We start from the raw sequence: 27,444 nt of genomic DNA on the forward strand, positions 1-27,444 counted from the left end.
TGTGGCAGTACACTGAATTAATTCGTGAATTTTTTTGTTTCAAACGTCAAACTAATATTAACAGATAATATATAGACCATTTCTGTTGTGAGCCCTACCTTTAATATTGCTACGCTACTCTAATTTTTCTTATTTCTGGAGTCACTGGAGCGACGCAGGTTCATGTTGATGTTGACCGAGTGTAAAGGTCGAATGGCCTTCCTGACGCCTCGTGATTTTTTGAAATGTAAATCTCAACCCAGGATTGACCGGGATTTGAACCCTAGCCTTCCGGGTGGAAAGCCATGTACATTAGCCACTGAACAAACCCCACCCCCCTCTACTGTGCCGTATACTAATTAAATGTCCGGCTTTGTGCCCAATGGACAGCATAGCCATCCCTCTATTTAATACTGAGTTTTGAGCAATTATATCAGGTCATTTCCTCATGTCTTAAAAAAACATAAAGCACTACATAACCAATTTTCGACTTTAGCGTACCTAATCCGAGGTGAAAACAAAGCACAAGGCTAAAATTTGAATTGTACAGACAAAATCATAATGTAATGTATACAGATGAACATGTGGCTTATGAGATTAAAGTATACCGAACAGATTAATATGTTCTTAGAATAATGATTTCGTTATCGCTTCGGGTCAAAGATCTAACCCCCTGTATTCAATAAGCTGCTTCGCTAAGCATACACAGATTCCCCTGAAGAGAAAATATTATTATATAACACACGGCTCCTATTCAAGCCATCATAGTAAACACCATGACTCAGTACTGGGTAAGCTTTTATTCGATTTATATATAACGTATATTATAAAGTTGTTTTTTGTAGGTAAACGTCGTTTCTATCAAACATTAGACGAGCAGAAGTTGTAAATAAATTCAGTTACATTTCTGTCATTTTCTTTTCTGGTATCGGATCGTGTGAATGTGATTAGTATTAAATATCTACCACAATTCTGGTCGTAAGTCCGATAAAGTACAATTTTGGTACAATTCGTTACAAACTGCCGGAAATTTTGTCCCATTGAGTTATTTAACGTGCCGGCAAATTTACCAAGATGAAACTGGCGTATTTGAGCAACTTCAAATGTCATCCGACTTCACCCCACTATGGGCTCATCCATTCCAATCAGTCAGCTCAGATAAAGTTTGTTATTTATTTGTTAAATGTCTTGTTTTACTTGGTGGGACTCAGCCTAGGGAGCCTGCTATTCTGATCAAGGGATCATCACTTGTATTTAAAATTGACGCACTTACTTTACTTGAAACGAATAGTTACACCTAACTACTTATAAGTCCGGCTCCATGGCTAAATGGTTAGCGTGCTGGCATTTGGTCACAGGGGTCCCGGGTTCGATTCCCGACAGGGTCGGGCATTTTAAGCATAATTGATTAATTTCGCTGGCACGGGGGCTGGGTGTATGTGTCGTCTTCATCACCCTTTCATCCTCATCACGACGCGCAGGGCGCCTAAGGGTGTCAAATCAAAAGACCTGCATCTGGCGAGCCGAACTTGTCCTCGGACACTCCCGACACTAAAAGCCATACGCCATTTCATTCACTATGTATAACTTATAGCGATCTTATAACTAATTGATTTTAACTTATATAAGTTGAAAAAACTAGTATAATTGTTCCACCCAGTCTTTCTTTCTTTCTTTCTTTCTTAATCTGTTTATTGTCCAGGGTTGGCTTTTCCCTCGGACTTAGCGAGGGATCCCACCTCTACCGCCTCAAGGGCAGTGTCCTGGAGCTTCAGACATCGGATCGGGGGATACAACTGGGGAGAATGATCAGTACCTCGCCCAGGCGGCCTCAAATGCTATACTGAACAGGGGCCTTGGTGGGGGATGGGAAGAGTGGAAGGGATAGACAAGGAAGAGGGAAGGAAGCGGCCTTGGCCTTAAGTTAGGTACCATCCCGGCATTTGCCTGGAGGAGAAGTGGGAAACCACAGAAAACCACTTCCAGGATGGCTGAGGTGGGAATCGAACCCACCTCTACTCAGTTGACCTCCCGAGGCTGAGTGGACCCCGTTCCAGCCCTCGTACCACTTTTCAAATTTCGTGGCAGAGCCGGGAATCGATCCCGGGCCTCCGGGGGTGGCAGCTAAATACACTAACCTACACCCACCCAGTCAATACATTTAAATTTACTAACAATTCAAAATTGTAAAAACATCAAATTAAATCAACAGTACATGTTTCGGCCTCATTAGGCCATCTTCAGGTGTGTAATAAAATAACATTAGGTTAAAAGTATTGAAAATTGCTAAACAGAAGTAAAATATACATTCATGTGATAGGACTATATTTTAAGGTAAAATAAGTGCGTGCTAAAACATCCAATGCACATTCAAGGAAGAACAGTCCGTCTCTCTATGAATGCAGTAACAGGCGATTGGGAATTAGAAGTGGGGCGGGGCAAAAAGTACAGACAACAAAATGTACCCGGGTTTATGTGAAATAGGGGGCGACGGAATTTCGACAGAGAGGTAAAGGTTGACACTCTACCAACTTAAGTGTGGTGATAATAGTTTTTTGATATTTTAATTCAGTACCATGCATTAAAACTTGCACCAAAGGAACAATATTACACGCGTATTACACTTAAACAGAAGTACGGCGTGATTTTACAATTAAACATTACTTAATACTTGACTACACACTAAGAAACTAACAGACAATAAAGAGACTGCCAAACTGACGAATGCGCGCGGCAAGCGGTGGGGGAATCATACCGCATGGTCCATGACCTTGGCAAAAATTATACCCCTGCTACCCTTCGCCACAGCACATGCAAAGTCTCCACTACTTGCTGTGGCGCTATACAAATCAGCCGCGACGAACGACATTTTGTACGTATTTCCGCTAATAATTATGTTAATAATTAAAGAAAATAAAGGTAAAAATTAGCTGATAAGACAACAGGGCTTGTGAAAAAATGCTTATTTTAATCATTCCTATAATTCTTAGCGGTGAAGCTTCCGCGGTGTGTAGAATTATTTAGTTTATTTTTTCCGGGTTGAACCATGTTGTTGTTTTCTTCACGTTCCGAACAGTTCGCCGACATTTCGAATACATTGCAGTATTCTTTGTCAAGGCGACTGAAATACAAGAGTCAGGAACCACTCTTGTAGTGTGATTGCTGCCTGGGAGACTAATCACCTCGGATCGAGTAAGGGTTTTTCAGTCGCCTTGGCAAAGAATACTGCAATGTATTCGAAACGTCGGCGAACTGTACGGAATGTACAGAAAACAACAACGCGGTTCAACCCGCAAAATAAACTAAATAATCCTATAATGCCTAGTTTCAACAGGCCAAAATGGAATAAAAATGTAATGCTTTCCCCACAAAGTGGCCGAGGCGGTAAAGGCGTGCTCGGTTCGCAAGGAAGGACGTGGGTTCGAATCCCCGTCAGGAAGTCGTAAAATTTAAGAAAAGAGATTTCCACTTCCGGAGGTGCATATGGCCCTGAGGTTCACTCAGCCTACACCAAAAATGAGTACCAGGTTAATTCCTGGGGGCAAAGGCGGCCGGGCGTAGAGCTAACCACTCCAGCCCATCACGTGCCGCGGTTAACAATGATGGAAGCCTTTACCTTCCACTCCTCCAAAAGCCTTCATGGCCTGTACGGAGGTAACTTTGTGTTTTGTCTTTGTTTATTAGTATTAATATTGATGCAAGTGTTATGGATAATGAAAATATCGAGCTAGATTATTGTGGTTATTATTATTATGACTTGTGAGGTGTCGCTATGGAGTTATTTACGTCTATTATTATTATTATTATTATTATTATTATTATTATTATTATTATTATTATTATTATTATTATTATTATTATTATTTACGTAGTTATGTACGGAATTTATTTGGTATAAATCGTGGTATTATATGTGTGTTGTATGTGAGGTTATGTTACGACACGTCTGCTGTATGTATATTAATAAAAGTTTATTTAATGTAAGAACACATAATTATGAGTATATAATTTATTATTACCTGTATATATGATGCATAAATCCAATGCGATGTTATGCAACACAAGGTAATAATCCAGAACAACGCACTTTGTCACTAGAGGTTTATCGAACATTCGACTCTAGAAATTACGAGAAAACTTGCTGTGTCATACTTTTCTAGAAGCCTGGCCAGGCAATGTATATAAAGAGGCAGTTTTGGGAGTTTGAGTTATTAGCGAGACTTGTAGTGGAAGTCTTTAGCTGAGTGTGTGAATCCATATTGTGATTCTGCTGTGTTGGTAATCGGTTGACATCCTAATGGAGCAATGTTCTTCTTCATAGAGGTGTTTGTTCAAAATGGTGGTTTATTAATGTGTGTGTATGACGTGTATATAGTTTGTAAATAAAACATTGTACAGGAATAACAGCATTTCGTGTGTGCGTCTTTGTAATTACAACTGTATTATTATTATTATTATTATTATTTTGCTAGTTGCTTTACGTCGCACCGACACAGATAGGTCTTGTGGCGACGATGGGACAGGAAAGGGCTAGGAGTGGGAAGGAAACGGCCGTGGCCTTAATTAAGGTACAGCCCCAGCATTTGCCTGGTGTGAAAATGGGAAACCACGGAAAACCATTTTCAGGGCTGCCGACAGTGGGATTCGAACCTACTATCTCCCGAATACTGGATACTGGCCGCATTTAAGCGACTGCAGCTATCGAGCTCGGTATTGTTATTATTATTATTATTATTATTATTATTATTATTATTATTATTATTATTATTATTATTATTATTATTATTATTCCCTGGATTGTTTTACTTTACAACAGTGTTATGAATACACTAAAAAGAGAATTGCAGTGCACGGAATAGAGTACGTTGTACAGTAAATAGTCAACTAAATACGCTAAGTATGTTCTATAGTAAATAATGAACGCTGAATTAAAGAGAGCAACATCATTCGGACTGTTTTCATCCTTACGAAGAAACTCCTTAACATAACAATTACATGGTTGGATTTATAAATAATACACACCGCACTCGCACATGCGTTCGCAATTACTAACACACTGACTACAACAGCAAGTTTTCAGCCTTCGAAGAGCAATACGTCCGCCTCTGTGGTGTAGTGGTTAGTGTGATTAGCTGCCACCCCCGGAGGCCCGCGTTCGATTCCCGGCTCTGCCACGACATTTGAAAAGGAGCACGAGGGCTGGAACGGGGTCCACTCAGCCTCAGGAGATCAAGTGAGTAGAAGTGGGTTCGATTCCCACCTCAGCCATCCTGGAAGTGGTTTTCCGTGGTTTCCAACTTCTCCTCCAGGCAACTGCCGTGATGGTACCTAACTTAAGGCCACAGCCGCTTCCTTCCCTCATCCGTGTCTATCCCTTCCAATCTCCCTCCCCCCACCCCCGCAAGGCCACTGTTAAGCATAGGCCGCCTGGGCGAGGTACTGGTCATACTCCCCAGTTGTATCCCCAGACCCAGAGTCTGAAGCTCCAGGACACTGCCCTTGAGGCGGTAGAGGTGGGATCCCTCGCTGAGTCCGAGGAAAAAGGCGACCCTTGAGGGTAAACAGATAAAGAAGAAAAAAAACAGCAATACAGGGCAAAAAGATATTACCGTTAGCAAGCCCTAATCCGCCATCCCCCACAGTGCCAGCAGTGAGTTTCGGACACATCGAGCTTGTGACCGAGGCTCCTGTAAAAATGCTTGCAGTGTTCTCCGTCGTCCACATGCCCAGCGGCAAAGTAGCGGAAAGGTTTCCTTATACGGGTGCTGCATTTAGCACTGGGACAAGCATAATAGAAGCACATGATAATTGTAATTGGCTGTATTTATGCCATGACGTAAATACCTTAATTTCAAATACTTTCTAATTTTAATTTCTACCTGAAAAGCAAGGAGGTTTGGAAAGGGGAGGGGGGATGCGTGACCGTGTGCCCTTAAGGAGCAGCCGCCACTGCCTGTTTCCTGTGGTAGCGTTACTATTGTGTGCCGAACTGTGGCCAGGTGGTCGACCTCGTACCGTACACAGACCAGTGCTGACAGCTCGATGTCCTCGATGTCCTCGATGACTAATGACATCAGACTGATCAACACACACACACACACACACACACACATACACACACACACAGTCAAGTATGTAGAGTTTAATGCCCACATTCTTCAGAAAAAGTGTTAGGTTTTTGCGCACATTCTTCAGAAAAGTGTTAGGTTATTAACTTTTACTACAGTGAATATTAATATACTAGTTTGAAGAGTTTAGTTTTACCTTTGACTTCAAATGGTCTTTGTTCTAGGTACTCCTTGCTGTTACAGCAGTTCTGTTTATGGGTGATGTCTCCGCTGATCAATGCCCATCTACTTCAACAACCAACTTCCGCTTTTCTGTCGTCAGTCGCCGGAACATAACTGGTAACTGGAGAGTACTGGTAGGTTGACAAAATAACTTCATTATGGTGTACAACAAAGTTATATATATTTAGATTCACCTTACTCACTGTTGGTGAAATAATTTCTCTCCATAGAGAGCTTTCTTCTTTATTTAACTGCTGTCATAGGCTGTGCATTGTTGACAATAATAATCACAAATATTCTGAAGACCTCGTCGTGAGAATCAGTACCCTCACACTGGAGGCAAATATAACCATGTTGCAATGACGGGAGATGGCCGCGAATACTATCTGGTGGCACAAAACCTTAGTTACGCACTAAATTAATTTTATATGATCCCCTGTGGGTGGGGGACGGAGACGAAGAATACACCCACGGTATCCACTGCCTGTCATAAGAGACGACTAAAAATGGTGGCCAAGTGATGATTGAATTACAACTATGAGACTACTTCTAATTAGTACCATCAGGCGAGGAACATGATGGGTCGTCTTTACTTGCGAGTAGTACCGCGATGTAAGGTACACAATAGGTTTGTGATTAGTAGCAAAAGAGGGTGAATCAGTATGGGTTTTACAATACCCGTGATTAGTACCACTATATGCGGAGCACCACGGGTTTAAAATGCCTGTGATTAGTACCATTGTGAGGAACACCATGGGTTTGTGCTGCCTATGAGCGGCGCCAATATGTGAGAAACACCATAGGTCTGCATTACCTGTGAGTAGTGCCACAATATGTGCAAGACCCATAAGTCTACGTTACTCATGATTAGTACCGTTACATGAGGAATGCCATGGTTCTTACTTTCCTAGTGATAAGTACCATTATGAATGGCTGTTGACCTGGATTTTGGACCCCTTTGTAGACAACAAGCATCATCGATTCACGATTTTGCTTTGAAAGCAGCCTCTTGATCAGTATATGCTATTGTTTTAAGGTAGTTTCTGGGAAGGTCGAATCCACTGATTTTTTTAACGTTCATAATCATTGTTCATCGTCGTCTTTTTGAATTCTAGTTAGTGGATTAATTTTGGAATTATTTTTGACTTTCAATATTGTGAGCTGGATCCGCTGATTATTATATTTTAAATTGTCACTACATTTCGTCTCGTTTTGTACCATTAGTGGCCGATGACCTAAACGTTAGGCCCCTTTAAACAACAAACATCATCATCATCATCAATTTCATATGCGGACGAGCCCATGTGCTGCAGCGCGAGTGAAAGAGGAGGAACGTTCAATTCGCTAGTTGCTACGAAAGTGTTCACATCGGCTTCTGGTATTTGAATGCTCTTGTCCGCCCTTCTCCTGATGTCAGGAGACCAGCTGGTGATTACATTAGTGTCACAAGGCTTCATTTCGCTTCCAGTAGCACAATAGTACCCCCTCCACTACCTTCCTTCCCCTCCTTTCCCCTCCAAGTTCGTGGCTTCACGCAGATTTGTGCCATCAGATTATCAGTTGCACTCTACGTTTCATTATTTTCCTGAGGTCGCGCTAACAATAATTTATGTAGGTTTATTAAATGTATAGCCGGCCCCGTAGTGTAGGGGTAGCGTGCCAGCCTCTTACCCGAAGGCCCCGGGTTCGATTCCCGGCCAGGACAGGGATTTTTACTTGGACCTGAGGGCTGGTTCGAGGTCCACTCAGCCTACGTGAATAGAATTGAGAAGCCATCTGACGGTGAGATGACGGCCCCGGTCTAGAAAGCCAAGAACAACGGCCGAGAGGATTCATCGTGCTGACCACACGACACCTCGTAATCTGCAGGCCTTCGGGCTGAGGAGCGGTCACTTGGTAGGCCCAGGCCCTTCAAGGGCTGTAGTGCCATGGGGTTTGGTGGAGTTTATTAAATGTATGGTGATTACACAGAATAGATGACCCGTCAAAACTACACACCAACCCATTCGCATCCGTAAGCATACTTGTATGATGCCTGGCCTACATTACGATAAGCGAGTTTCACTGGCAGTCAAAAAATGGTTTGTAATGCAGTGGAATGAGTTCTGGATACTACAAGTTCTATTAAACGAACTTCGTGATCCTGACATTTAGCGATGACAGCCCGACTGCATGTGAATGCGAAAAGTTGCACAAGTAACCAGAGCTGCTCCTGAAAGCAGCCGAACAGCTTCTTGCTTCCACCTTGCCTTCCTTTGTCCTTCTGTCCACAAATTTCAGCCGGCTCCGCTACACTCGTTCCTATGCGCATCTGAACCAGAAAGTTAGTTTAATTTAACTGTAAATCATTCTTTTGATACCTCAGATTTGTGGCGTTATCTACAGAGAAAAGAAGCAGATACTTTCTCATGAGGGTCACGCCAAACAGCTGTCAAAGAAGCCAAGACAGCAAAACATTGCATCATCTGCTTGGAGAAGAAGAAAAGGAAAGAGATGACGTGAGAGTGCAGCGTATGACGTGTGACTGTGCTTGCAACATTTCAAGCCATTAAACTTACTTAATAATTATTAGGGTTGTACAGCTTCTGCAATAGCTGCAACTATCAGAGGAAGAAAAACTACTTCGTAACTTAAGTACCAGATATTCAAACCATTCACAATTACCTCGAAAAATGCCGAAGTTACTGTATTTTTAATAGACTGCTGTCTCTGTGACCAATTCACTTCAAATTCTGTGGAAATGGGACACATTTATATACCCAGCAGATGGATGGATGTGGCTGGGTTAATGTCCACGTTCTGCAGCCATCTGATAGTGTCGGACGTGAGACAGCATTTCGTTATGGCTTCTAGCGTAAGAGTACAGAGGTCAGCGGTAGATGCTCCTCCAGACCACAGTTGCACACTGCTGTGCTGATCCAAACCCACTTGTGACGGAAATGGTTGCTGCAGCAGTGGCCTGTCCTAAACTAATTCAGGCGGTACAAACATTTTCTCTTCGTAGGATTCAAGGAGTAGATGTGTTTTTTCATTTTCGGAGACTACTCATCCTTCCAGCTTTGACTGAAACCAAACCCATCCGCGATGAGTTTGCCTGCAGTGACACATACTGGTCTTCTCGATCGAACCAGTCGTTCTGACGGATGGCAAAATTCTTGATTGATGCTGGTAATGAGCAAACATCTCCATGCAGCAAAAACGTCATGATACACAGCGGGGAGATATCATCGTGAATGTCGTGAAGTGCTCTGAGGATAGATCCAGATAGATTTATCTCAGTATTCCTAGTTTTCGATCGATGGATTGTTTGCTATTATGTAAAACTTAATCAACCTCAAATGCTACCGACCTCACCTAATATCGAAACCGCTATCCTGGAAACAGAAGGACAACGACTAACCGACTACGACACTGAGATCGGAAAATACTGAACTTAAGAAACGAAGCACATTACATGCATGGGTAAGGGTAAGGGCGTATTCTGCCCGAAGGCAGGTCCGAACCTCCGCAGAGGTGTGCCTGAGCCGGAGTTTACGTGCGGTAGAGTGGCCAGTTCCTTCCGCTCCTCCATTACCTTACCCGCCACCAACAGCGCGTGGCAACCCATCCAAATCTTGACCACGCCCAATTTTGCTTAACTTCGGATTACTAGTATGCCTTTCCTCTAATTAAAATAACAAGTCAACTTCTATATACAATGATCACCTATCATGAAAGACACACTCTCTCATTGCAGGTTGACACAGAGCGATCAATGGCAGTCGGGGAACAAGGAGGACTAGCCTTTGATGTCGAGCAATTCACCAGCCGGTGTAACGATACGGAAACCATACAGCTGCTCTCTTCTGCATCAGCTGAATCACCGATAGGTAAAGTATGCACAGAGTGTACGAAAAATGCCGTCCAATAATGGTAGGTTGTGATAGGGGAGATTAGGAAAAATGATGACAGGTACAACTCTTAATTTTCATAGAGAATTAACTGGGGGAAATAGTAATATAGTAATGTAGTTTTGCAACTACAGTATAATTTTTCAGGTGAAAGTCTTCCCAGTCATTCGGTTTCTAACAAAATAGGTCCCGCTGAGGGGTACTAAGGGATAAAATTTGTATGATTTCTCCCCTGTGAGGAACTGTTTATCTGAGAATACATAAACACGCTCTCGCTTGAAAATTACCGCTTGACAGACGACACAGTAAAATATACAGCTGTTATTCCAAGTAAGTGGTGTCAACAGATGAATGAACCCCCTGACTATTGAAAGTATAATACTCAGTGAACGTGCTATGTATTCCATTTCAGAATTCAGAAATGGTTAGTGGATGGAACTGAATGGTAGTCTTGTTTATTTGTACAGTTTCACTACACACAGTGTCCGACTCGATGCCTGAATGGTCAGCGTACTGGCCTTCGGTTCAGAGGGTCTCGCGTTCGATTCCCGGCCGGGTCGGGGATTTTAACCTTCATTGATTAATTCCAATGCCTCGGGGGCTGCGTATTGGTGCTGTCCCCAACATCTCTGCAACTCACACACCACACATAACACTATCCTCCACCACAATAACACTCACAAGGGGGCATTCCCTACTCATCACCACCGATTGCGCTCAAGTTTATAGAACATGCCGGGCTTGGCTGAAAATTAAAGTACCCGAAGTAGGAACTCCAGATAGCCAATCGTACAGAAAAAAAAAAATCTTGACGTGGCTCTCGCACCGTATAAGTCACTTACGTTAGTGAACACGCCAAGCAGTCGTTGGCGTAGCGGTAAGAGCTCGAACTGGTAATTCGATGGTCGTGGGTTCGAATCCCCGTCTGGAGACTGGTTGTTTCTGTCAACTTCTATAATTCATTTTCCAATTAAGCAAAGAGGAGAATAATTCATTTTATTTATATGCATAAGGCATAGAAAAGGTAAAAATATGGGATTTTATTGTCAGACTTTTTTCTTCCTGCGCCAAGAATCTATTGTTTGCGTACAGCCGCCAGGAGCAACCTTCACTTGTCAGGTGAAAATGAATCTTACAGTGAAACGACTATTCACGTTTATTGCACATTCCCAAGGAGGGGAGATAGCCAATAATTTTTTTTTTTTTTTTGCTACTTGCTTTACGTCGCACCGACACAGATAGGTCTTATGGCGACGACGGGACAAGGAAGGGTTAGGAGTGGGAAGGAAGCGGCCGTGGCCTTAGTTAAGGTACAGCCCCAGCATTCGTCTGGTGTGAAAATGGGAAACCACGGAAAACCATTTTCAGGGCTGCCGACAGTGGGGTTCGAACCTACTATCTCCCGAATACTGGATACTGGCCGCACTTAAGGGACTGCAACTATCGAGCTCGGTGAGATAGCCAATAAAGGAGAAAAAAGAAGAATTTCTATTTGAACACGTCGGGAAAGTTCGCAACTCCAAATTTTCTACAATTGTGCGCTCATTAAGAAAATGACGTCCTATATGCTTTTTGCATATAAATAAATAAATAAATAAATAAATAAATAAATAAATAAATAAATAAATAAATAAAATAAATTAAAATAAATGAATATATAAAAATTGAGAAAAATATTCTCGAAACGGGGAGTCGAACCCACGACCATCGAATTACCAGTCTGAGCTCTTACCGCTGCACCAACAACTGCTCGGCGTGCGCACTAACGTAAGTGACTTATACGGTGCGAGAGCCGCGTCAACATTTTTATTTTTATTTTTATTTTCTATACGCTTGGCCATCTGGAGTTCCCACTTCGGGTACTTTCATTTCTAGCCAAGCCCTGCATGTTCTATAAATTTGAGCGAAATCGGTGGTGACGAATAGGGAATGCCCCCTTGTCATTTACTTACACATGGCAGACACCTCCCACCCTCATCGGAGGGTCTGCCTTACAAGAGCTGCACTCAGCTAGAAATAGCCACACTAAATTAAAAACTATACACAATCATGAGATAGTTTATGAAAGTAAGTTTAACAGATGAACGTTAAGTAACTTTATGCGAATGAAAGCTATAGGAGATCCGTGTGATGCAAGCAGACGCACCTACGTTGGCATACGACACCACTCTGAAGAACAACAGCATTTATCTCAAAGACATAACCTAAGTCCGCCTCTGTGGTGTAGTGGTTAGCATGATTAGCTGCCACCCCCGGAGGTCCGGGTTCGATTCCCGGCTCTGCCACGAAATTTGAAAAGTGGTACGAGGGCTGGAACGGGGTCCCCTCAGCCTCGGGAGGTCAACTGAGTAGAGGTGGGTTCGATTCCCTCCTCAGCCATCCTGGAAGTGGTTTTCCGTGGTTTCCCACTTCTCCTCCAGGCAAATGCCGGGATGGTACCTAACTTAAGGCCACGGCCGCTTCCTTCGCTCTGCCTTGCCTATCCCATCCAATCTTCCCATCCCTGCACAAGGCTCCTGTTCAGCATAGCAGGTGAGGCAGCCTGGGCGAGGTACTGGTCATTCTCCCCAGTTGTATCCCCCGACCCAAAGTCTGAAGCTCCAGGACACTGCCCTGGAGGCGGTAGAGGTGGGATCCCTCGCTGAGTCCGAGGGAAAAACCGAACCTGGTGGATAAACAGATTAAGAAGAAGAAGACATAACCTAAGCTACCTAAAAGCTTACTTCATGATGCGACAACATTTTGTTTCTGAAAGATAGAAATTTAGAAAGTTTGTATGAAATGGATATGATATTCGTCGATTGTTTTACATTTGTAACGATACCAGCAGCGTGCTGAATGAAAATTGTGCTGGTCTGTTTGAAATGAAAAGGAAAACGCTTCTACCTCGATAGCTGTGGGCGGGGGGATTCATATGTTATATGTTAAATATAGAATGTGGTAGAAATCCACGGGCCGAATTCATGTATGATAAGGGTGTTTGGGATCGGTCATTCTGCTTAATTTCAGTTGCACATGTTTGTCGAAATTGACATTTCATGACAAATGAACAAAAGACATGACTGTGCTTTAAGACGTCGTGAGGGTTCTTTTCGAAGTATTTCGAGGGATATGTGGGACGCAGACCTAGTCTAAAAAAGACACCACGTTAATTGTCCCAGTAGAATCTGAATGAAAATTGTGAGTTATAGGGTTGGTTCTTATCCTCATTTTAATCTTCTGATCTCCTTTATCATGACGTCTGGTTTATTGGACGCCACTGTTGGTGCACCCTGATGATGAAAAGATTATCTGCTCCATCATTGTTGCCATCAGTAAAATAATTAAATTCTTGTTTTACTATATGTTTAAGACTAGTTTATTCAATTACAAATATTAAAAAAGCATGCTTCTCTTGATAATATATCCCAGTTCTCTCTGTGGTTCAGTGGTAAAATGTCGGCCTCTGAATCTCCAGACCACCGGTTCAAACCCGACAGAGATAGTTCGATATGTGAAGAACAAGGGAAAGGCCATATGGCACTCCATGTCGGTCGATGTCGGAATGTACAAGATCTCTGAGGTCACATCCGAAAAAAAATTGTTAAGGCTCAGCACAGATCGCCAAATAGAGGTCTGGTTTCTCTGTCATCTGTCAGAGTAAAATGGATATACAGGTAGCATAAATTGTCAGATTAAAATGCCAGTACAAAGTAGACGAGACTATGCATTATTATTATTATTATTATTATTATTATTATTATTATTATTATTATTATTATTATTATTATTATTATTATTATTATAACAGGGAGTGCTGAAATTTAGATTGAGATTAGTAGATTCCCATGGGTGGTAGATAGGGATGTGCATTCATATTATTATTATTATTATTATTATTATTATTATTATTATTATTATTATTATTATTATTATTATTAACAACTGGCTATACGTCGCACCGGCAAAGAAAGGTCTTATGGCGACGATGGGATACGAAAGGTCTAGAAGCTGGAAGGAAGCAGCCATGGCTTTACTTAAGGTACATCTCCAGCATTTTCCTGGTGTGAAAATGGGAAACCACGGAAAACCATCTTCAGGGCTGCCGACAGAGGGGTTCGAACCCTCTATCTCTCGAGAGGAAATTATTACCATTATTGAATATTGGAGCTTTTCTTTGCTACAGTGATGCAACAAATATGCTAATAAATAATCGCTGCGCCAAGGACGGACGAACTCATCGAGATCAATTTCTCCGCCTCACCATCGAACCAGGAGACAAAAATCCTTTACTGTTAGGTTATTGAGGATTGTAAAGCAACATCACAAATCTTCGTTCAAAATTTCAGTTGTGATTCACAACAGTTTGACGTCGTTTGTAGCATCAGGTCACTTTATCAAGTAGAAGATTTCATTGACTAACTATTTACTGCAACCGCAAATATTGCCGACTGCAATGGTGCCTTGAACGTCATGCATGGAGGGATTATGCAATCCCACTCATTGTCTGTATGGTCAACAAAGTAGTCTTCGCTTCAGAGAGCACCGGATTCTAACCTCGGCCGGGCCGGGGTTTTCAACGACGTATGGTAGATTTATCTGGCTCGTGGATGTGTGTTTGTGTTAACACACTTCTCTTCATCTATACACAATGCGTCATACTACCAACCACCAACGAAAACTGGGGCACATCCAAATAAATCTCTGACTCCAGTAAATTGCGAAAAGGATCCGGAATAATAAGAATGTGTCTGTCTGCAGGACTATGATACATTAGTGTCTGGTGATATTGTGACGGCAGACTAGGCGAGCCTTGCGTTATACATCTCCATATTAGTCCAGGCTCTTGACCCTATTTCATAGCCCGTCTAGGGCGTGATTCCATGTGGCATGTACCGTCCTATAATTTCTATATGTTCATGTCCACGATTTTCAGTTTTTCCTTGGCCCGCACGTTCACCGGATCTGTCACCTATTCAACATAGTTGGTTTATAGTCAAACAACTAGTTGTGGTACATTACTGATAATCCACAGCTGCAACATATGAACGTTGTCAAGATGCTGAAAACACCAGAGTTCTAATCTCGGCCAATGCACGTGGGATACTTTAAATAAAAAATGCCATGTCCCCGAAGATTCAACGTGAAACAGGAGGTATCGTGGCTATGATCACGATATCAGCAGTCCCGTAAAACTACAAGCTTCCTTTCTTTTAAATCCAGTGCTTCTTCTCTACGCTGCGCCATTTAACAGCAGTCATTGTCATCCGCGGTGGCTTCGGGATGCTGATTTCTGTACATTCTATACAGCGTAATCTTGCACCACGAGGTTTCTGTGTATTAAGTATGGCTTCGATGATTATTACCTAAAGTAGAGTTTTAATGGTGGATATTGTATTATCCACCGCTGCACTCGTGATTTTTGTGTCTCTGGTGTTACTTTGTGTGATGCATAGTTTGCGTTTGATTTTTCCTAGTTCCTCCTCCTGGATATGAGCTTGTGCTGGGACGCAGTTACTACAAAATCCACAATGAAGGAGCCGACTGGGAGGTAGCCAGACAAACTTGTGTAAGAGAGGGAGCACACCTTCTAATCACCGATAACTCCTTTGCACTGGAAGTCCTCAAGTTGTTTTACACTCAGTACAAAAATTTGATAGAAGCAAGAGGTTACACAGCTCTTCATGTCGGTTATTTTGATCCCGCAAAAGATGGCAACTTTATTTCTATATGGGGTAAGTCAAGACAACATAACAATCTTGGACAATAAGTTTAATTGTGATTTGACAGTAATTTCTCTTATAATAAAAGAGAGACAGTACACAATTGCCACTGTAATTGGAATTAGAAATCCTGTATTGAGCAGGAAATAAATCAATAAATAAAAAATGCACCGTGCCACCAAATAACGTATGACCATGATTTGTGTGCCCACACAATGAGCAAATCGTAAAACGGACTTTACCTTCTTTGATATTAGACAACCCCTACTTCAAGAGAATATTGTCTAACACAGGGCTGTAGATCTATAGAAGAGTGGTATCCCGTGAGATCTCCGAAGTTAAGCAACATTGGATGGGTTTCCACGCGCTGTTGGTGGGGGATAAGGGAATCGAGGAGTGGAAAGGAACTGGCCACTCTACCGTACGTAAACTCCGACTCAGCCACACCTCTGCAGAGGTTCGGACCTGCCTTCGGGCAGAATACACCCTTACCTTACCTCTCTTATGATTTAGAAAATCCAAATGAACTGTCCCTAAAACCAAATCCCATGGTGCCATGGTCCTCATGGGTTTTGACCTACCAAGCAATCACTGTTCAGCCTAAACGCCTGCAGATTACAAGGTGACCAGCCGTGTGTATTCTACTTTTACCAAGTCAATGGTTTGTTCATGGGCTACCTCACATACCACTCTTGTATAGGTCTACAGCCCTGTGTTAGACAATATTATCTTGAAGTAGGGGTTGTCTAATATCAAAGAAGGTAAAGTCCGTTTTACGATTTGCTCATTGGGTGGGCACACAAATCATGGTCATGCATTATTTGGTGGCACGGTGCATTATTTATTTCCTGATTTATTGATTTATTTCCTGCGCACTACAGGATTTCTAATTCCAATTACAGTGGTAATTGTTTACTTGTGTTTATGTTTCAATGTTTCGAATCAGTCTAATAATCTAATATCTAAATTATTCTAATATTATATTTGGGTGACCTCGATAGTGTTGTGAGATGGACGGTAGGCAATGGTATGTTGATAAACGGGGTTAAAAGTCAGGTTGTGAGTTTCACAAATAGGAAAAGTCCTCTCAGTTTTAATTACTGCGTTGATGGTGTGAAAGTTCCTTTTGGGGATCATTGTAAGTACCTAGGTGTTAGTATAAGAAAAGACCTTCATTGGGGTATTCACATAAATATGATTGTTAATAAAGGGTACAGATCGCTGCACATGGTTATGAGGGTATTTAGGGGTTGTAGTAAGGATGTAAAGGAGAGGGCGTATAAGTCTCTGGTAATACCCCAACCAGAGTATGGTTCCAGCGTATGGGACCCTCACCAGGATTACTTGATTCAAGAACTGGAAAAAATTCAAAGAAAAGCAGCTAGATTTGTTATGGGTGATTTCCGACAAAAGAGTAGCGTTACAAAAATGTTGCAAAGTTTGGGCAGGGAAGACTTGGGAGAAAGGAGACGAGCTGCTCGATTAAGTGGTATGTTCCGAGCTGTCAGTGGAGAGATGGCGTGGGAGGACATCGGTAGACGAATAAGTTTGAGTGGTGTCTTTAAAAGTAGGAAAGATCACAATATGAAGATAAAGTTGGAATTCAAGAGGACAAATTGGGGCAAATATTCGTTTATGGGAAGGGGAGTTAGGGATTGGAATAACTTACCAAGGGAGATGTTCAATAATTTTCCAATTTCTTTGCGATCATTTAAGAAAAGGCTAGGAAAACAACAGATAGGGAATCTTCCACCTGGGCGACTGCCCTAAATGCAGACCAGTAGTAATTGATTGAAGGACAATGAGAAAGACACAATATTCCATATCTAATCCTTACAAGAAACAAATAGCTAAAAATAATAATTTCGTACCTAAACTAATCTAATAACTTAATATATGAACTATTCTAATATTATATTCACAATGAGAAAGAAAAATATTTCATAACTAATCTAATTTAATCTTTACAAGAAAGAGTAAAATCTCTGAGGTTCCTGGACATTGTCACTGGGGAGCCAGTATGTAGCCGCGACTCACGACCAACTTGATATTTATTTATTTATTTATTTATTTATTTATCTATTTATTTATTTATTTATTTATTTATTTATTTAGCGGTGGCGAAGTTAGAACTCGTGGCCCTCTCTTACATTTAACCACATAATTGCAATATAATAATGAAATGCTGAATTAGATACGTAAACAAGATAATAAGTTAGAAAAATACATAATAAGTAAAGTTAGCAATACGCATCAAACAAAGGAAAATATAAAGCAGTTATGTGAAAAATACATCATAAAGGATACATACTAGGCCTATACAAGTCATAAAACAAGTATGGCGGTAAACAGTGCCTACGGTACTTAAATTCTATGTACACGAATTGAAAGATTAAATATTACACTCATACACGCTATTATTTGTAATAATAATAATAATAATCATAATTGATAATAATAGTTCTAGGAAATAACTGCGTATTTTAATTTCGAAATCACAAAGTCACTTACAAACCATAATGGCTGAACCACGCAGTCACACGAAACAGTCAGCGGTGTTCAAAAGTAATCTTGTATACGTCTTACGGTTCCTGACATCAGCTGGAAGTGTATTCCCAAGTCGCGATCCAGTCACAACGAAGGATTTATTGTACTTAGAAGAGCGGTTAGCGAGGTTAGCAAGGGAAGAGCCAGATCTAGTATTAAGATTATGGAACGAGGACAGGAAATGAAACTTCGAAGAAATATATAGGGGCAGATTTTCATCTAGAGTTCGGTAATGAAATGTCGTATGGCTTTTAGTGCCGGGATATCCCAGGACGGGTTCGGCTCACCAGGTGCAGGTCTTTCTATTTGACTCCCGTAGGCGACCTGCGCGCTGTGATGAGGATGAAATGATGATGAAGACAACACATACACCCAGTCCCCGTGCCAACGGAATTAACCAATTAAGGTTAAAATCGCCGACCCGGCCGGGAATCAAACCCGGGACCCTCTGAACCGAAGGCCAGTACGCTGACCGTTCAGCCAACGAGTCGGACTAGAGTTCGGTATACCGATGTCATTACATGTTACTTTCGCCGCCCTTCGGGTATCAGCCAGGGAAGAGCTTTGTAGCTAGGAGTTACGTGAGAATCGTTTATATGTCTGGTTCCCAGTGGAAATCCTCTGTTTTTCTCGCATGCTGGCATTCATTTTTACGCCGCTCAGTACTTAGTTATTCAACGTACCAGATCTTGAAATATTTGTACGCGAACCATGGCGAATATATCTTTAACTTGTGCCCATGTAAATTCAATAGGGTTAAATTCACAATAGTAGGGATGTACAAAGGGCACTAAGAAAGTTTTGCAATGTGAGTAAACATTTAGACTTTTTCAAAATAATTTCCACCACGCTCCATACGTCGAAACCAGTCACTGAACCAACTTTGCCACTTTTCTTCAGTTACATTTTCACACTCTTGATCCCATGCTGCCTGAAGCTCCTCGTCCGATGCAAAACGCCGCCTTTTCAGCTTCGTCTTCACTTCTGAGAAGAGTGCGAAGTCACATGGGGCAAGATCAGGACTGTATGGAGGGTGATCAAGCACAGTCAAGAAAATCCATTGTTACATTAGCACGATATGCTGGAGCATTGTCGTGAAACAAGAGCCAAGTGTTGAGCCGTGACCTTGGACAGAGCTGCTTGAGAGCCTGGATGACCTGAGGAAGACAAGTATCACTGTACCACTTCGCAGTAACTGTCCTTTGTGTTTCCAGCACAACCCGAATCAGGAAGCCCCGTTTAGTGAAGGATACTGCAATCATCCTCTTCTTCACTGACCTTGACTTTCGCACAGTCACAGGAATACCCTCATTTTCAAACAGCCACACCTTGTTCTGGGATTTTGTTGAGACATCGTAATAATAAAGCCAAGTTTCGTCACCTGTAACGATGCTATTGACGTTACGTGAAGTCCCATTTTCAAACTGTTTTAGCATTTTTCGGCACCATTTCACTCGATGTGCCCTTTGTTCCTCTGAAAGTGAATGGGGCACCCTAAGGGAACAAAGCTTTCTAACATAGAGATGCTCGTGTCGAATTGAATGAATAGCTGGTGCAGGGATGTAGAGGCTCTCTTCTACCTGCCGATATGTCAACTGCCTCTCTTGCTGCAACATTTTCCTCACAGCTTCAATGTTTTCCTCAGTCAATGATTCAGACGGTTGCCCAGAACGAGGATCGTCTTCAACCCCAAAATTTCCCCTCTGGAACTCTTTGTACCAGCGGAAAATTGTTGTCCGATGTGGACAGTCTTTCCCCAGCACAGGAGTCATTTCCTCCAGGCAATGGTCAACAGTTAATCCAAAGCAAAACTGTAGCGGATAATAATTGCATGATATTCAACTTTAGACCACACTGACATCTTAACTTGCTTTCAATCCCACTGCTTGGTAACAACTGGTGTGAAGGTCGCGCTTTGCGGTCTTCTAGACCGCGTTTCACCCCTCTTTTCATCCTTCGCCATAACAGGGGTGTCCAGCCAACCGTTTTTGCGTATTGCAAAACTTTCCTAGTGCCCTTTGTAATCGGATTACACTATGCCAGATTTCTTCAGTAGTTTTGTCTGTCTGGTACGTTCTGAATCGCGGTTGAGGTTATACAACTGTATAAGTTCATATAATCCACCCCATGCACTCATCAAAACGATCTTTTTTCTTTCTTTTTTTTTTTTTTTTTTTTTTCGTTTTCTGCATTTCCGGTTTAAAGCTATTTGATGTGGGTGCTTAGTCTAGTTCGTTGGAGTGATAACCCGCATTGTCCTTCACAATAAAAGACTTACGAGATTGGGGATTAACTGCTCTTTGAACCACTTCAAGATTCTATCTCTATCCATTTCCTCGTGGCAGTCTGTTTTAGATTTAAGCCGAAGAACAACAGCGCGTCTTCTACATACAAAACCGTCTTCACTTCCGACGGGAACTATGATTATACGAGCTCTCTCTTTCCTGTCCCATTGAAGGGGAAATCTTCAAATATTCGGCAGGAAGAATCCATCAAGTCGCGAAAAATACTATACCTTTCAAATTCCCTCATCGGAATGTTCGCTGTATAATCTGTGGCAGAGTCTTGTTGAGATAGAAAAGGTGAAATCACGTTTCCTGACAATTAATTCACAAAGAAAAGAGAGAAGAAAAAAACGGGAGCAAAATTTAATTCACGTATGTGCCCAAATAAATTATTGTCTCGAGAAAGAAACGGCCCTATAATTATTCTCAGGTCACGGCGCACCATACACAAATTTTTGATCATGGAGGGATACTTCACGAGTGACATCAGGTTTGGTAGCACTCCAGCAAAAGTTATTTTGCGTTCATTCGTAACCATCAAGGTGGGACCAGGCCTTGTCCGAGAAAATGATTAAATATCGGCCTACTTCACCGTTGTACATACTGTTCAGACCCTACTCACAGAATGTACGCCTACATACAGGATCATCTGGTTGACTAGTAATTTTATGGTGTTTTAATTTCAATAATTTAGTATAGTTTTCTCAGGGCCATACGAATTGCCTGTTTTTTGTTTTTTTGTTTTTTGCTAGGGGCTTTACGTCGCACCGACACAGATAGGTCTTACGGCGACGATGGGATAGGAAAGGCCTAGGAGTTGGAAGGAAGCGGCCGTGGCCTTAATTAAGGTACAGCCCCAGCATTTGCCTGGTGTGAAAATGGGAAACCACGGAAAACCATTTTCAGGGCTGCCGATAGTGGGGTTCGAACCTACTATCTCCCGGATGCAAGCTCACAGCCGCGTGCCTCTACGCGCACGGCCAACTCGCCCGGTGAATTGCCTGTTGTGAAAGACATAGAAGAGGATTCTACAACCGATGACCGATGTCATCTGATGTTACTTCAGTGAGAACGCTACGCTGCCTATTAGATATGAAATGGCCGGGCTGAGTGGCACAGACGGTTCAGGCACTGGCCTTCTGAACCCAACTTGGCAGGTTCGATCCTGGCTTAGTCCGGTAGTATTTGAAGGTGCTCAAAAAGGTCAGCCTCGTGTCGGTAGATTTACTGGCACGTAAAAGAACTCCTGCGGGACAAAATTCCGGCACCTCGGCATCTCCGAAAACCGTTAAAGTAGTTAGTGGGACGTAAAACAAATAACATTATTATTAGATATGAAATGTATTATACAGATTATTTGTTGTTGTACGGTATCCGACTCGTTGGCTGAATGGTCAGCGTACTGGCCTTCGGTTCAAAGGGAACCGGGTTCGATTCCCGGCCGGGTCGGGGATTTTAATCGTTTCTGATTAATTCTTCTGGCTCGGGGACTGGGTATATGAGTCCGTCCCAACACTTTCCTCATATTCAGACAACGTACCACACTACCAACCACCACAGAAACACACAATAGTGATTACATCCCTCCATGTATTGTTGGCGTCAGGAAGGGCATCCGGCCGTAAATAGGGCCAACTCCACATGTGCTACACAGTTCGCACCCGCGACCCCACAGGTATGGGAAAAAGCGGTAGCAAAAGGAGAAGAAGATTGGTTATTGTACGGGAATCTTTCTGTTTATTTTAGAACTTGATGAGATGACTGTGTTAACAAATACGGCTAATAAATAAATAAATAAATAAATAAATAAATAAATAAATAAATAAATAAATAAATAAATAAATAAATAAATACACGTTGTACGGTAGAAAGCATACACTGAGTCACATTTTACTTTCCGATTAAATCTATCTATCTATCTATCTATCTATCTATCTATCTATCTATCTATCTATCTATCTATCTATCTATCTATCTATCTATCTATCTATCTATCTATCTATCTATCTATCTATCTATCTATATAATATTATAAAAGGAAGTGTCTGTCTGTCTGTCTGTCTGTCTGTCTGTCTGTCTGTCTGTCTGTCTGTCTGTCTGTCTGTCTGTGCGCGATGCCCAGCAAAATCTACAGCACGTAGAGATCTCAAATTTTGAACATAGGTAGATGGAAAGGGGTCCGAATGCACCTCGAAGCCGGAATTTTCATTTTCGCTTTCGTTGGTGTGTTATGAACGAAAAACCATCGGGAAACGTGCATTGGGATATGACAATCCAACGTGCTGTCACCAAGATTAAATGCATAGAGTCGCTGTCGCTAGGCAACGTACATGAGATAGGTAGAGAACACAATATACAAGGAGCCATTTTACGTCCAGGACGTAGGAAGCTGTTTTTGGTCTTATATGGTGTGAGGGCATATGACGGTGTTGATGATGATTCGTCCGTCGGATCGGGACGTTAAGTCTTGAGTTATTCGAGAGGAGTGGCATATGTGCCGGCGCCGGGTTTCATCCTCTTCATTCTTGCTATCATATATCATGTCATTCATTTCTTGCAACAAGCAACTTTTACAAGAATTACCCGATGTTCTACACAGTTACAAGTCTATCGACTACACGGCAGAGCTTCGAAAGACTTGGAGTCACCTGGAGTACCCTCGAACATCTTAGAGCGGACGATTGTGGCACCAATTATCCTTCTTAAGAATAAGAATCCTGCCCTCTGCAATGAACACGACTCCGAAACTGATGACTAATATTATTGAAGCCGTTCTCGTGGTTGGGCATGCCGCGAGCGAAGTAATATTCATTCCTCGGATTCGAATAATTTCTTCGGATATACAGTTTAAGTTTAGATCTCTGCAGTGTTCAAAATAAAATTTCTCTATGTAATAATAATCTTCTTCTTACTATATATAAAAATGTATATATGCATGTATGTGTGTGTGTAAATGACACATCTCCTCCTAAACTACTGGAGCAACTTCATCGAAACTTGGTACACTTATGACTTACTATCTGGAGACGAGCACTGTGGGGGTAAGCCATCCGTAGCTCCCTTAGGGGTGGGGGTCAGGGGGAGCAAGGTATAAAAATAATCGAAAAAAGTGCCGAATCCACAGTTTTCGGGGTCGTTGAGATGAGCAGTGACACTCCCCATTTTCCAAATGTCGAAGTTCAGCTCCCTTTCGCATGGGGGCGAGGGGGAGTGATATATAAAATTAAACGAAAATAATGTCGAATACATAGTTTTCGGGGGTCGCCGAAGTGAATTGTATACTCTGGATTTTTAGTATCAGGAGACAAAAAACGCGGGGCTAAGAAAGCCCAAGAACCCTTAGGGGAGGGGGGCGAGGGGGTCAGACAAACAAATTAACGAAAATACTGTCGAATCCATACTTTTTGGGGTCGCTGAGATGAATAGTGACACTCCGGATTTTTTTAAAGTTCAAGTTCAACCCCCTTTGGGGTGGGGGCGAGGGGGAGTGATATATAAAATTAAACGAAAGTAGTCTCGAATACATAGTTTTCGGGGTCGCCGAGGTGAATTGTACACTCCGGATTTTTAGTATCAGGAGACAAACCACGTGGGAGTAAGACAGCCCGGGAACCATTAGGGGCAGGCGGGGGCGAGGGGGCTGAGATATAAAAATAATCGAAAATAGTGTCGAATCCATACTTTTCGGGGTCGCTGAGATGAACAGTGACACTCCGGAATTTTTTAAAGTCCAAGTTCAGCTCCCTTCGTTGTGGGGGGCGATGGGAGAGTGATATATAGAAATAATAGTGTCGAATACATAGTCGCTGAGGTGAATAGTGACACTCCGAATTTTTAGTATCAGGAGACAAACCACATGGCGGTAAAACACCCCAGGAACCCTTAGGGGCGGGAGGGGGGGCAAGGGGACTGAGATATACAAATCATCGAAAGTAGTGTCGAATCCATACTTTTCGGGGTCGCTGAGATGAATAGTAACATTCCGATCTTTTTAAAACTCAAAATTTAGCCCCCTTAAGGGTGGGGGAAGGGGGAGTGAGATATAATAGTAATCGAATATACTGCCAAATCCATAATTTTCCGGGTCGCTGAGATGAATAGTAACATTCCGGATGTTTAAAGTCTAACTTCAGCCCCCTTTGGCATAGGGGGTGAGAAAGGGTGAAAAAATAAATTGTCAGAAATGACCGAGATAATGGACGTGTGTATGTTCCAGTATGAATTTCAAGTATGACTTACTACCTGGAAAACGTACTGTGGGAGTAAGACGCCCCTAGAACCACTAGGGAAACGGGTAAAATATTATCCACACTAATAAATGGAAGTCTGTTTGGCGCGATCTATATATACTGTACTATATATATAAATTAAGGCATAAAAATGAAAACAGACGTAAATTAGTGAGGCCATTCTAGGCATCTTAGAAATTTAAAACTTGGTACCAGACAACCTGATGATTTCAGGATCCCTAGAAAAATCTCAAATTCTCATAATTCTCTGAGGGGTACATGCTGGGAGTTTCAAACCTGCATAAGAACACAGTCGGTGATATTTATGCAGAACCTACAGGTTTTATGGGCTTAAAAGTTTCCTTAAAGTCCTGATTTTTAACCCACTTCCCCATATCAAGATCGCAGCACAATTTCCCAGACGAGTTAGAAAATTGAAATTTTGCAAAATTATAGCTTTTAGCATGTAACCTACGGAAAATTTACGAGATGTTAATTTTTTTATTTTTTACCCCCGAAAAATATCGAAATATGGAGGCAATTTTAATGACGGTGCAGTCCTTCCTTTCGATGTATTTCGTGGCTAAACGGTAAGTCGTATCACAAAACGGATGGCACAATCTCCGTTCAATTTCGAGTGATCTACAACTTCGGTCCTATGACCTTTTGTCGTATCTCTATCCCTTATACATTAAATTTTTCTCTATTTCTGGATTTACCTAAATTTTGCACTTTGTACACGTACAATTGATGGTTTGATTCACTTATAGGAAAGATGGGATCATCAAATTCTACACGAATATTGGCCCACCCAGTAGCACTGTGTGAGCCAAATTCTATGTTTGAAGCTGTAGCATAAGTATCTGAAAAGTAATGCACTGTGTGAAAATCTTAAACAAATTTCACCCTATTCAACGTTTCTAAAACATAATGAATTGTGGTAGACAAGTGCACCTGTCGTTATCATCACAACTCCACAACTCGCACTTTACATTGGAAACATCGTCTGCGGACTTCCCTATGCTTTTTCTCGGATAACGCCAATTTACATGCAATTTAAAAATTATTATTAACTTCATGTACAGTAATTTACTTCGATATCCGTATACAATCTGGAATACCGTAGCGAAGCACGGGTACAATTGCTAGTATAGAATATAGAACACCAGAACAAAACGCACCGCGCTTAATAACTGTACTGAACTCAACCACTTTCAGATCCACACTAACAACGAGCAGTTCGCGTGACTGTCCCCGTCACCAGTAGGAAGCACGTGTATACAGTGGAAAATCAGTGTCAGCCGGTTCACAGTTCGTTGGATCTCTCTGTATATTATGATATAAATATATATATTCACACTATTTATTTTACTAATACCACTTTAAGGATTGTTTTTGTACAAGTTTGATCATTTTGTTAGTTAAATAATTTGCTTTTGTTTATAGGGAAACCTGTTAGCAAGGACCAATGGGAAACCGGCCAACCTGAGAAAGGGTCATACTGTGTTGCTGCAATTAAATCAGGACGCCTTTACGCTAGAAAATGTCACAACATTCGTAGTTTTATTTGTGAAATTAAAATAGATTTATGAACAACGAATTTCTGTCCCTCAGAAAATCTGTCATCTACTAAATATAATCTAAACAATCTAATATGTACTGCAAGATAATAATTCAAATGAACATTGTTAATGAAATCCTTAATGTTACAGGCCTATTGTGCAACCTTTTATCATCAATGTTCCATTACTAAATTTATATTTCAGAATCAGTTAAGATTTCAAAATAGAAAAGTGTTTGTAGTCATCGGCTGTATATTCCGTAGATACAGAAGAGATTTAGGCGACTCGAGTCCGACTTCTAGGCATATGGACGAATGGTTCTTCGAGCATGACAATGCATGATTACGTTGTACTCTATTTCTTTGGTAAATACAAAGTGACACTTGTTCCATCCGGCTCCTTGGCTGAAAGTGCTAAGTTCGATTCCTGGTCGGGCCAGAGATTGAAGCTGCCTCTGGTTAATTCCTCTCGTTCGAAGAATGAATTCTTCTGTTTGCCATTGATGCTTTCACGGCTCGCTCTGCGAAACGTAAAGAATTTCACCTTATTTTCTTGACACGGCATAAGCCCAAAAGCCTATACAGCATCATGTCTAATTCTTCTGTTTGATTACATATTGTATCCGACCACCTGTCTGATACGGTTCATCATATATCTTCATATACATACAGTACAGCACACTACCAAGCACCACAGAAATACGCAGTATTGAATGTCCAGTAAGTTTCAGTAATAGCTAAGAAAAATGTTTCAAAATTTTGGCAAGTCTTGTGAAAGAATATCACAGCTGTACTGTTGGCAAATAAACTACTGTATTGAAATACTTTTCAGAGATGTCTTATTATAAAGTGCAGATAAAGCATGGCCTTAGTGTTTTTATGAAGTAGAATATACAACATTTATGATTTCGTAAGATGGAGACTTGAATTTCAGTCTGTACCAGCATAGTAATAATAATAA

At 41.6% G+C, this 27,444-nt stretch overlaps 1 protein-coding gene across 1 annotated transcript; it reads left to right on the forward strand.

Moving 5' to 3' along the window:
- The first annotated feature begins 677 nt into the window (after nucleotides 1-677).
- LOC136872421 (hemolymph lipopolysaccharide-binding protein) lies at nucleotides 678-27,324 on the forward strand. Its single transcript, XM_067146239.2, has 5 exons — nucleotides 678-770; nucleotides 6,272-6,403; nucleotides 10,006-10,138; nucleotides 15,616-15,873; nucleotides 26,369-27,324. Exons 1-5 carry the CDS (start codon nucleotides 756-758, stop codon nucleotides 26,512-26,514), a joined length of 684 nt encoding a protein of 227 aa, XP_067002340.2. The 5' UTR covers nucleotides 678-755; the 3' UTR covers nucleotides 26,515-27,324.
- Nucleotides 27,325-27,444: the final 120 nt, after the last annotated feature.

This window comes from Anabrus simplex, chromosome 4, assembly GCF_040414725.1.
Source record: "Anabrus simplex isolate iqAnaSimp1 chromosome 4, ASM4041472v1, whole genome shotgun sequence".
NCBI classification, from domain to species: domain Eukaryota; kingdom Metazoa; phylum Arthropoda; class Insecta; order Orthoptera; family Tettigoniidae; genus Anabrus; species Anabrus simplex.

What these genes read in the sequence shown, in the direction of transcription:
- LOC136872421 (XM_067146239.2), top strand. An exon ending in CTGGTAACTGGAGAGTACTG is followed by an intron (nt 6,404 to 10,005) that starts GTAGGTTGACAA and finishes CTCTCATTGCAG; the next exon opens with GTTGACACAGAGCGATCAAT. An exon ending in ATCAGCTGAATCACCGATAG is followed by an intron (nt 10,139 to 15,615) that starts GTAAAGTATGCA and finishes GATTTTTCCTAG; the next exon opens with TTCCTCCTCCTGGATATGAG.